General features: G+C 41.5%; 1 protein-coding gene across 2 annotated transcripts; it reads right to left on the reverse strand.

Annotated features, from left to right (window-relative positions):
- Positions 1-2210: 2210 nt before the first annotated feature.
- LOC132977330 (cytochrome c oxidase subunit NDUFA4) lies at positions 2211-8788 on the reverse strand. 2 transcript variants are annotated; one of them, XM_061041861.1, is made up of 5 exons: positions 8594-8788; positions 4881-4966; positions 3413-3476; positions 2929-3003; positions 2211-2465 (listed from the first exon to the last, which is right to left on the reverse strand). In XM_061041861.1, exons 1-5 carry the CDS (start codon positions 8633-8635, stop codon positions 2409-2411), a joined length of 324 nt encoding a protein of 107 aa, XP_060897844.1. In that variant the 5' UTR covers positions 8636-8788; the 3' UTR covers positions 2211-2408. The 2 variants fall into 2 exon arrangements, with proteins under 2 accessions (XP_060897844.1, XP_060897845.1); XM_061041862.1 differs by lacking the exon at positions 2929-3003 and having other exon boundaries at positions 2213-2465.
- Positions 8789-11600: the final 2812 nt, after the last annotated feature.

Here is an 11600-nt window from a genome sequence, read left to right on the forward strand (position 1 = left end):
AGGTCAGATTCGAACCCCCTGCTGCTGCTACGAGGACTGCAGCCTCTATAAACACAGTGCGCAATACATAACTGCTATTCGGCGCCCCCCTTTGCTCAGACTCTGTTTTCACTCTTTTCTGTTTTGGTCGTAGTGTTATGAGTCCATGTGTTCCAGGATCCTTCTTGTGCACGACAAGTGAAAAAAAACCTGAATGCTATGATGTGGTGTCTCTTTTGTGCCTCACTCTCAACGTTAAAGTTTCCCACTGATACTAACAGAGTGAGGCAATGCAATCACGACGGCCTGTGAAGCTGTTCAGGTTGGGTAATAACTGCCCCCTCCCTGTGTGTGTCTGTGTGTGTGTGTGTGACCTTGTGATTATACCCCAGTGTGATACTTTGGCCCGGCTGATTACCTGTCAGCAGGTTTTGTGCATCTGACACAAACACACAAATACACACTAATCACCACCCAGCAACAGACAACACCCACTGGGCAGTTTGCTGTTGCTGTTTAAAAGCACACAGACACACACACACACACATAAATGGGCCAATGCAAGGTCTGGAACATAGATTGTCTATTAAGGGACATATAAGGGGAACCCATGGGTCTAACATTGAGACAGTTTGTGTGCCATTAGAACTGATTTTATGTTGTCTGGTGTCCATTGGTACTGAGTGAGAGCAAATTCACACGCACAACAGACACAAACATTCATCATTCAATGAGCTCTACCATGGGAGAAGTGTAACTATTGAGGAATGTTTGGAGAAAGAACCAGTTTCGCAACTTCACACCATTCTGCTTTATACTGGAGTTAGAGTCATATTTTGGTTTCAACATATGAGCTTTGATCAAAGCGTTAAGTCATTGGTCTGTTTGGACTTGGCATGTTTGAAGTCTGGTTTAAAAGTGCTCTATCACCCATGCAGACATTCATCACTCACCATTGATTTCTATTTTTGTCCTCTTCATGTGCAACTTATCTCTGCATGATGTGTGTATGTGTAACTTACATGTCACTGCAGCACTGAATTCTAACGTGATGAGCTCAGTTAATGTTTTTTTTTTTTTTTTACCCTGGAATCCAAAAGCTAGATTTTGTCTTTTTATCACCTCTTTGAGTTTGTTGACAATCTTAACTTCACTTTTCTAGGTTATATATTGAGTTTTTCTATATAAATATCGGTATATTTTCAAACAAGACATAGTGTAAGACAATATAATTTTTATTTATCTCGTTTATGTTGTTATGTTGCATTAAAGTGATATTATAGTTTCCTTCCGAAGTACGCCAGTTTGACTTTTTCTCTTCTCACTGTTTGTTCCTCTTCTCTCTGCCTCTCTGAGCCAAACTTGAAAATTGCGAGCATTACAAAATACAAAGCTGTATGTATTTTTGTTATTTATTTTGTTTTATTTAAGAAGGATTTTTTTTTTATTATTTTTTTTTTTTCACAAGGAGGTATTATTTTTTTATGTCATTTTTTATGCCATTCAGCCCAAGTAGATTTGACTCAGATCTGACAGAAATAAATATTGCGATATATAATTTTCATCACCAGCTAAAAAATACCAAAATATGATTTTTGGTCCATATTGCCCAGCCCTTATGTTTGGTAGCAGGGTTGAAAAGTGAGCATTTCAGTGTTTCCCACGCAACTACAAGAGATTGAGAGGGTGACCGTGAGAGAGAGCGCGCGCGCGGTGTTCTGGTGTGTGTGCGTTTGTGAAGCAATGTAATGTTGGTGTTTCTTGCTTGTTTGGTATAAACATTTACCCGCCATATGGCAGAGAGCTCTGTGAAAGTTACTCACCAAAAGGGAAAATCTGCCTTCATTAGGCACATGGCGGGTGTACATTTTGGACCCTGGTCAAAAGCGTTAAGTGTATCATCACTTTTAATTAGGCTATACTTTTTATATAATTAGTTCCATACCGCTCTGTTTGTTACCGTCAGGTCTGCAGCTAAAATATTACGTCTTTAACTGTCAGACACACCTAAAGAATATATCTCTGCAACAAATGAATTGAAGGGAATAAACGGCAGATATAACTCAGATCTAGTAGATGAATGATGGACTCTCAGATGGCAGGGTTATTGAAATAAAAAGGGAAAAATGCAAATATTCCCAGAAATAAACTTGGCTATTCTCCCAAAGTGAAGCATTTCAATGCATACCCAGTATGTAAGTAGCAAATGAACTTCCCTTATGCTTTTTAACGACAGTAGTGCATTGACGAACCAGTCTTTTGTCTCATGCAGTCTTTAATAGTTTTGGTTCACTGTCTTACAATGTTAATTTATTTCTTTTCTGCATTATGTGAGAAAGACAAAATGTCCAGGAAGACGTTTCACATCTCTGAGGTGACAGAAGGAGTTCATTCCAAACTTGGTGTCCCTGCAGTTGCGTGGAGGACCTTTAGAAGTCAGGGCCCTCTTTCTTCAGGTTCTTGTAGTCAGTGCTGACGGCCACAAACTGTGGAAAGCAGGAGGAATACATTTAAATCTGCTTTGCTTAAATTATATTCATCAGTGCTGTCTTAAGAAGACTGCATGGTGAAAAAAGTGGCAGGGCTTAACATTTCTCCCAATACAAACACAAATACACATAAGCAACACAAACATTTTTGCCTATGATTTCATTTCTTTATACTTCCTCCAGAACAGTTTGCACACTGAATGATTTTTTGTGACAGCATGTACGTGTTCTTCAGACAGCCCTCCGACCATGAAAATCCTACATTTTTGCCCTGGCAGTGACTATTTCCTCCCTGTGTATTTTCTTTAAATGGTCTTCCATTAATATCATCGCCTCCCTCCTTCTCCCACCCCTCTCTCCTACTTCCCCCTACTCATTAGGATCATTGTTTGGACTTCAGTGGAATTTTGATGCGAGACCTTTGCCTTGCTATCGAGAATTAAACATGCCGTGTCCTGACCTTTTGTCGGCAGCGACTTTCATTCCACCGGCAAGCAAGGCGGCCTTGAAACCCCTCAGAAAATCCTCTTTTTCTCTGAAAAACATATCATTCACACCTCTTCAGGGAGCTGTCAGTTGGTTGTTTTTCTGCTCTATTTTGGGTCAACGTTGTTAATATTTTCATTAGTCTGTCTGCAGCTCTGGCCTTGTTCAAGAGGTACGGCAAATTATTACAGATCTCTAAAAGCTCCTGGTTCCATCTGCCTTAATTTGCTTTGAAATACACTTTGTTTTCCTTTTGTTTGGACAGGAGGGCGCCAGATAGCAGCCATGTTGATTTGAGATTATTTCTCCACTATTTGTTCGTCCAAATCTATTTTGGTAGGTTTTAAGGTTGATGATGAATGTGAGATTGTCAGGGACAGGAAAATTACTTCCCTGGCCGACATAGTTGCTGTAAGCAGGCGTGTGCTGTGATGTATTGTTTAAAAGAGACACAGTACCTTGTATTGGTAGGTTGGATCAAGTTTGGTCCAAGGCTCTGGGTTGTTCTTTTTATCCCAGAGGCTGCACGTATGGAAAGATTAAAGACATGAGGAAGAGGAAAAAAAATTAATAAAAAAAGAATGATAGACAGAAATACAGATGAGCAAGTCAAATGACGGAAAGAGCAACACAGAGAGAAATAACAACAAACAAAAAAATGTGAAAACAAAAAAATGAGTTAGATGTTACCAATTAGGAGTGAAAAGAGGACAAAGGAGCAGAAGGACAGAGACAAATGGAAATAAATTCATACATGCTGGATGGAGACTCAAGTTTGAAAAAAAATAAAGTGAGGTGATTATGAGAGGAGGTGAACTCAGCCCAGTGACTTGGCAGTGCTCCTCTGTTCATTAACCAAAGTCTGGATTTCACAGCTCTCCACTGTGTCTGTCCACCCCCCCTACTCCCCCCTCCACCCCCCTCTCTTCCTCCCCCTCTGGCAGCACATCACGCAGCAAATGCACAAACAAAGAGACCGGGAGGCTGATGGCGAGGCGGGCACGTCTCCCTCTCTCCCTCCATTACCACAAACACTGGCCGGTCTCTGAGGGAGAGGAAACCACTGACCACAGCACTCATCCTCAGCTGGTGATGAGGTCAGGCATTATGGCTGACCCTCAGAACAAGTGCCTCTGTGTGGCCCACAATAGGATATGAACAGTACATATGTACTGTTTATGTTCAGTCACTGAGTTCAATGTTCATTTAAAGTATTACAGCTCCTGAAATATGGTAATTTTTTAGAAGTTTGTTACAAACTACAATCCAACAAGTCTATGGCCCTAATGAGGAAATATTTTTTTCAGTATTCAGTATTCAGTTTCCTTTTTTACAAAATCTTTAAAACAGTAATGGTACAGCCTTGAATTTATGTTCTCAATCAGTAATATAGAATGAGTATGCAATGGTAAGAGACCATCAACTTATAAGGCTTTGATGATTCATACACAATAAAAGCCTTGTTTTGGTGTATACCTTACTTCTCACACACGTGCTAAAATGGCAGTAAGTCCTGATTCAAAACTGCTTCACTAAAAAGAGTCTCCCGCAGTTTCCACATAGTATGTGCGCGCTGCGTACTGCAGTGCTGTTTGTTCCCACTCTAGTCAATCATTGTGTATCCACAGCATGCGTCGTCTCTGGAGTGTGCCAGTAGCGCTACTCTGCTCCATATGAGATTGGTTCATCAAGGAGATTCTGGCCCCTGAAACGAAAAGCGTGCTGCTTGGCTGGTCTTGATGAACTACCAACACCCTTGGCAAATGAAAATGTATCTTTGAGAAATTAAGTTCAGTTCAGTTTGTTGCAGTCGCAAAACATTTTTGTGTTTGGCGTCATATTCGACTGTGTCAAATCTGACAATAACATTGACAAGTTGGAGGATTACCATAATAACTCTGAACTGTAGACAAATGACAATCTTACGTGACATGAGGTCCTCTTGCCAGACGAATCAGGTAAAGACTGGCCCCTGTGATGCCGAGAGTCAGGAAGAAAAATTGTGGGATTAACTGTGAAAAAGAAGAGAGCAGCAGAGGAGAGGAGAGAAGGGAGAGAGGGGGGGAGAAGAGAGCAGTGGAATACGTTAGTCCCAGACCACAGAGACTCATGAAGGTAAACAAACATATTCCATCAAGTGGTTGGATGTGATATGTACCATGAACATACACCTGTGAGAGAACCCCCCCACACACACACACACACACACACACACACACACACAGACACAGACACACATAGTTGTTATTCCTGTTTTTCTTCTCCCTGCCCTCCTCCATATGCATGAGGTCCAGGCCATGTGTGCGGCGGCTCACTGTCAGCCTGGGTTGAACGGGCAAGGACACGGTGGAAGAAAGAGCTGCTGTATGACTTTGTGTGTGTGTGTGTGTGTGTGCCAGCCTCTCCTCTTCTACACTATACCTGTCAGACTGAGCGACAGCATCACACACACACACACACACACACACACACTCTCTCTCACACACACACACTCTCTCTCACACACGCGCACACACAAAGCGAGACACACAAACATGCAGGTCTGAAAGCATGCACAATCGCTCACATGCACACATGAAGACACACTTTTATTTGATGTTCTGGGATGTGATGATGACAGGAATTAAAATAGAAAAGCACATTAAGGGGACAGGGGGATAATGTGATATGTCATCTTAAACAGCCAAAGCTTAGCCGCGTCAATCCTCTCACTGCGTAGCATCTATTCATCAACACATATTTGCTATTAGAGACTCAGTGTATGAGACAGAGAGAGAGAGAGAGGGGGAGAGTGAGTCATGCCACCACTGAACAGCTGTTCTCAGCCCACACAGATCCAGTGAAGCTGTAGAGAGATGACAGTTTGATCAGGTTGAACTGAAGGATGTCACTGCTCAGCTGTATCCAGACATCTGTCTTCTGTCTGATTGCGTTGCCACTTGCTTTGTTGTTGATTAAGAGAACGTCTTGTGATAAAACTTTGATATTCACAATCTTAAAGCTGCTGCTGAGCGATGAAGAAAATTCTCATCCCTCTGCTACACACTCATATCACTCAAAAACAACTATTCGACAACTCTGAAAAAATCAGATGCCAAAATACATTTTGATAGCAAGCTGCAGCTCATATCAGATTGGTTAAGATTCTGAATAAGGATGCCACTAACCATTTTTTTGATTGCGGACTGGGGTGCTTACAATTAAAATTCAAATCCCCAAAAACTTCCTGTGTACTTTCTATTGATGTTTTTTTTCCCCTTACCTCTGAATTCTTGATTTATTTCCTGTGAACATGAAAAAGGAAGCAAAGACAAAATCATGCTTACTGGTAGCCTACAGCTGCATGCTGGAGAGATCAGCAACCAAAGCTAGTGAAAAAATTGGTACTGCAGTCCAAATTCGAAACATTAGAAAGAGCTGTCTCCCCCCGCCTCCTCCTGCTTAGAGTCCATGTGCACGCAGGTTGCCATGTCCGAACACTGAAGCTTCAGTGTTTAACCAGCTCTGCATCGGTCTTGAAACCTTTCTGTGTTCTAACCTCTCTCTATTTTTCAAATGAATCTCAAATATTCATCTCAGTTTTATCACGTTTCTGGTTGTGGAGCTTATTAGAAAAATACTGAGTCCTTTTAGGTCGGTTAAATCTGTTGTATCGGAACCACTTTGCTTTCCCGCTTCCATTGCTGTAACTCCGCCGTTTGCCTGGCAGACCGAGGGGCGTCCAAAACGGCTGTAGGGGGGTTGCCTTAAAACCGCCTACTCTACCATCCATCCATTTTCTTCTGCTTATCCGAGGTTGGGTAGCAGACTTCCCTCTCCATAGCAACGTTTTCCAGCTCCTCCTGGGGGATTCTGAAGCGTTCCAAGGCTACACGGGCTATATAATCCCTCCAGCAAAGTCTGGATCTACCCCGGGGTCAACATTTTTTGAGGCCCCCAAACTGGAAACCCCCCTCCCCAGGCTGCTCCTTGAGATCCTGACAGAACCAGTTAAACAGCCCCGGGACCCCATATTCCCGCAGTACCCCCCACATGATCCATCGAGGGACATGGTCATAAGCCTTCTCCAAGTCCACAAAACACTTGTAGACTGGCAAGAACCGTCACCTTAACGTGGTGCAGGAGTTTGCGGGAGCTGTGTTGTCGGGGGCACTAGCCCCTAGTAGGTTCTCCCGAGGCAAAGTGGTCCCGGGGAATGGACCAGACTAAGAGCGGTTCACACAACCCCATATGAAGCAGAAAAATGGGAGCCAGTCCCCTCGCCCCGGGAGAGGGAAAGCGGGGCTCCGGAACAACATAGAGCCGCCGCCCTGTAATGCCCACCACCCGCAGGGAGAGACATGGGTGTCGGGTACATGACAAGCCGGGTGGCAGGCGTAGGTGAATTCCTGGGCATGCTAATCCCCAGCAGTGCAGACTAGAAAAACCGCCTACTTCTCTGGTCAAAACAAATACAGACCATTCAGGACATGTACTGTATCTTAACTCAGAAGGAGGACATACTGATGCTGCACTGTTGTCAGAGAAGCCAGCACATAATTATATGTTTCCTTAATGTCAGATATCTTACATATTGCTCCGTAAATAAGCCTCAGAAAATAAAGTTTACAATGCATACACACACATAAACATATTAACATAAACACTCATACACCTACAATACACACATGTTATACCCTGACAGCAGACCCCCAATTTCCTTAATTGAAACCATAAACAGCCAAGCTTTAACACACACAAACAACTCAGCTTGGAAGCAACTCAGCTTTGATGACTGACACATGCCTACACACACACACACACACACACACACATACACACACACACACACACACACACACACACACCCAATCACACACCTCACACATACAAACTGACACACGCTAAGTAAACAGCAGGACAGGCCTGTGTGCAGGGAGCTGTCTACTCTCTGGTGCGAATATCTTCATATCCCTCCACACAAGTGTGTTTTTCACCTTCTACAACTCAGCCTGACCGATATAGGAGGTGTTTTATACTTGCTGGAGTTCAATACTGTTGCTGCCCTTATTACTTTTCTGGTGCTCTGCCAAGCCAACTCTGTCAATCCATGAATTTGGGTCATCCTCCACATAGCTCTGAGGCAAGAGGAAAAACAAGCACTGGCAGCTTATGTGACTTTCTTTTATTTCTTTCTTCATTCATTACAAAGCAAATTAACAGTCCTATGATACAATTAAATAATGTGAAGGCTTGGTACTTTTGTATTAGATTCAGACAACCAGTATTTATAGTTTTTTGCCAATTTGTATATAAAATGAAAACGCAAAGATCCACTTTCTTGCTTAAAAGCTTTCAGCTCCATCTCTGTGTTTTCATTCAATTAACAGAGTTTTATATTACTGTCAATAGCTAGTCCGCCTGAAGTGTTAAAATAATTTTTCAATGTCTGATCTGACTAAAAAAATATTATTTCATGACCTGCCAGTCTGGGTTAGGGGTTCTAAAAAGTTTTGTTTGTACATTAAATTAATTTACAAAGTAAAGTAAAGTTGCAATCTCGTATTATATCCTCTGGAAACATAACAAACATTTTTGAAAACTAGACCACAAAATCCATTCACATTACACATTACATAAATGAAGTCCATGCAACCTACCCCTGGATGCTTCTTTGCATGTTGAAACATCATCCTTATCATCTTTGGTATTCTTCAAAGAAATCAATGGAGTATACTTGAAAAACGTGACATCTAAAGTGTTATTAAATGAATACCTCTGTGCACATATAAAGAAAGAGCTGTTTGTAAGCTGGAGTAAATTATGTTGTCCAGTGAAACCTGTTGCCAACTGTCCACTCCGCTCCATCCCTCCCTCCCTCTGATGACTGAGAGGGTCAGAGGGGACGGGGAGGATTGGGGGGAGATAGGGTGAGACAGTACTAATCCTCATAATCACATTTGTTGAGGACAGTCTATGTTTCCTCTGAGGCTCAATGGGTACTCAGTGTCCCAAAGTGTTTAGTTGCACAACTAAAACAAAACAGTAGATGCTGAAATTCAGCTTTGTGCTGCCACAACGGATGCACACTAACATTTTTCAAACAGTTCCTCCTGAAAGTGCAGCAGTAGAGGAACCTTGAAATATCCCATAATGGCTTCATATTTAGACTTCACACCCAGAGTGAAGCCTTTGTGTCATGTTATATTGATGATTCTAAACAACAAGACCATTTTTGTAGATAACCATCACTTAAAATCTTTAAAATAATCCCTCAGCTGCAATTCAACAGTGCTGTGTCTGCAGAGCATCTTCAGTCTAAATAGGAGGAAACTAATAGCAGCGTCCAACACGTCCCTGGGGTCGAGACCTTTGTACAGTACATGATAATAGCAATTGATTAGCCAGTGATGCAGCACCTGCAGACCTTTCAGGTTCCTTAACAGCACTTTGCAACCTAATGCAATTAACACCAAAATGCTACGCTGTGCAAAACAGAGGTCATTACTATTCCTTACTTAAGGTGCCCTGCGTGTTCTCATCATTTATCATGCTTAAGTGGATGAGACAAAGTGGTTGCATTTTTAGAAAGAAAGTGTTATCGCTCCAGGGACGGCAAATCAGTCCACATGTCACTTTGATCCGGACTGAAATGGCTCAACAATTAGTGGACAGATTGCCATGAACTTTGTATGTTGACATTCAAGGGTGATCTTCTGACTCTTGTGGTCTTCTTCTAAATTTTGATTTTGTGAAATGTCTCAACAGCACATGTAAGTATTGGCATGGAATTTGGTAGAAAACTAGATGATAAAGGATCCTAATCATAACCCCCTCAGTGTTAAAGTTAAACATATCCATCAAAATATGTACCATGTGGATCGAAACTAAATTATGTAGACGATGCCAGATGATGTTCCTTCTAGTTTTACTTTAAAATAGTGTATTGTGTGAAATTTCACATCAGCAATTGGTAGCATTGGCATAATGCTAGATCTGATAAAGGATTACTATGATTATATAGAAAATCACAAGTGTTTTTATTATTTTTATTATTATTCCAAATTAAATGAAATAGCATTTACTTGAGAAATTAATAATCTTCTCGTTTTTTCTGAATTAATAAGATCGCTACCTCGGAATCACAAGAAAAGTATTTATTGAATCTGCTCAGTTTCTTCTGAAATATAGAAATACCAGTATCTCAAAATCCAAACAGACCCTGTCCTTCAGGCTACTTAAGGAAACACTTGCCCCAAATGTTTAGAGTACTCCAATGTTAAGGGTTTGAGACCTTTGGAGATACTGGTGTCATTAGGTAACATGGATGGTATTGTGTTTGCAGACTTTGCACAGGCTCCTTAGGAATCGCCAGGATCAGCTGAGCCGATATGGCATGCTTCTTGGAGAAAAGATGATGTTGCTTTTATAAAATTGTCAAAATCTGAGGCGCATTCAAGCTCAGGGCACTTTGGATTGTCGAGAATAAGAGAAGCCTTGATAAAAGAAGTTCATTTCTCTAAAGAGAATCCCAGTTATTTTATATTAGAAAGAGCATTTCAAACTACCGTGGGTCATAACTACATGTCTGACATTTGTGAAAAACTAAACTGCTTTACATTGTAGTGTTGTGGACATGCTAACAATAGCTTTTAGCTAACGTAGCAGCCTTCTTGGATACAACTGCACAAATGTGTTTTAAACCTAGAGATGATAAACTCTTAAAGTCATCACAAAGTCATTTAAAAATGAGAAGCCAAACGATTCTCTTGTGAATTGTCTTAAAATAATTTAAGTGGTACGACATTTAAAGGGCCGCTATAGTACCTTCGGTATGAGCCACATTTATCTATCCAAACACTAAACACACCGTTATCTCCAGCAGCAGCCTGTGGGATGAATGCTTCAGAGTAAAGAGGATAACCATCCTTCAGCCATGTGTAGAGGCTCGGTTTTCACAGTTTGTATTGTTCAGGATGTGCACACGTTTCCCCAAACTTTTACATTCTGTTTGCAATGTGAAAACTGTCTGATATTTGGGACTGAAAATGCCTCAGTACCGTCATTCTGTAGTCATAAGGGCAACCTTACTTGCTTTCCCTCATGTATGTCAGTGTAAATAATTCTAGTTCTGTGTACTACATGACAAAGGTAATGGATGCCATTTTTCTCCAGCAAGGATAGAGATTGATGGAGGTTGATGGGGAAGGAAAGGTGTTCAACAAAAGCGGATGAGGGGGAATGAGATGCATTAAGATGAAAGAGGAGAGAGAAAAAGTCAATACATGCTCCCCCACTCCCCCAGTAATCTCTTCCATTGTTCCCACTAAAAGATCACAGACAGAGGGTTTAAAAAGAAGAGGCAGAGTGCAACATCCAAATCTGCTTACCTCTGGTGATGTAGCTAAGAGGCAGAGTGGCTTTTAATGAGATTTTCAGTGTAAAAACGGATACAGTAGGCTGGGCCATCCCTTGTCCTGACCCCACCCCTAATCTGCACCACATGTATACTCTTCATCTTTAGGTACACTTGGAGCAGCTTAAATGAGCATTTAACAAAAAATGATATTTTCAGTCCCTCTCTTGCTCCTGTTACACAGACAGTCAAACACTAGTGCAAGTATACTCATGTGGATAACTACACACTTCCCTATAGTTAGGTCACGA

Source organism: Labrus mixtus, chromosome 7 (genome assembly GCF_963584025.1).
Source record: "Labrus mixtus chromosome 7, fLabMix1.1, whole genome shotgun sequence".
Taxonomy (NCBI): Eukaryota; Metazoa; Chordata; class Actinopteri; order Labriformes; family Labridae; genus Labrus; species Labrus mixtus.

What these genes read in the sequence shown, in the direction of transcription:
- LOC132977330 (XM_061041861.1), bottom strand. Translation starts at nt 8,635, where the DNA reads ATGATAAGGATGATGTTTCAACATGCAAAGAAGCATCCAGGG. An exon ending in ATGCAAAGAAGCATCCAGGG is followed by an intron (nt 4,967 to 8,593) that starts GTAGGTTGCATG and finishes TCTTTTTCACAG; the next exon opens with TTAATCCCACAATTTTTCTT. An exon ending in GCAAGAGGACCTCATGTCAC is followed by an intron (nt 3,477 to 4,880) that starts GTAAGATTGTCA and finishes CCATACGTGCAG; the next exon opens with CCTCTGGGATAAAAAGAACA.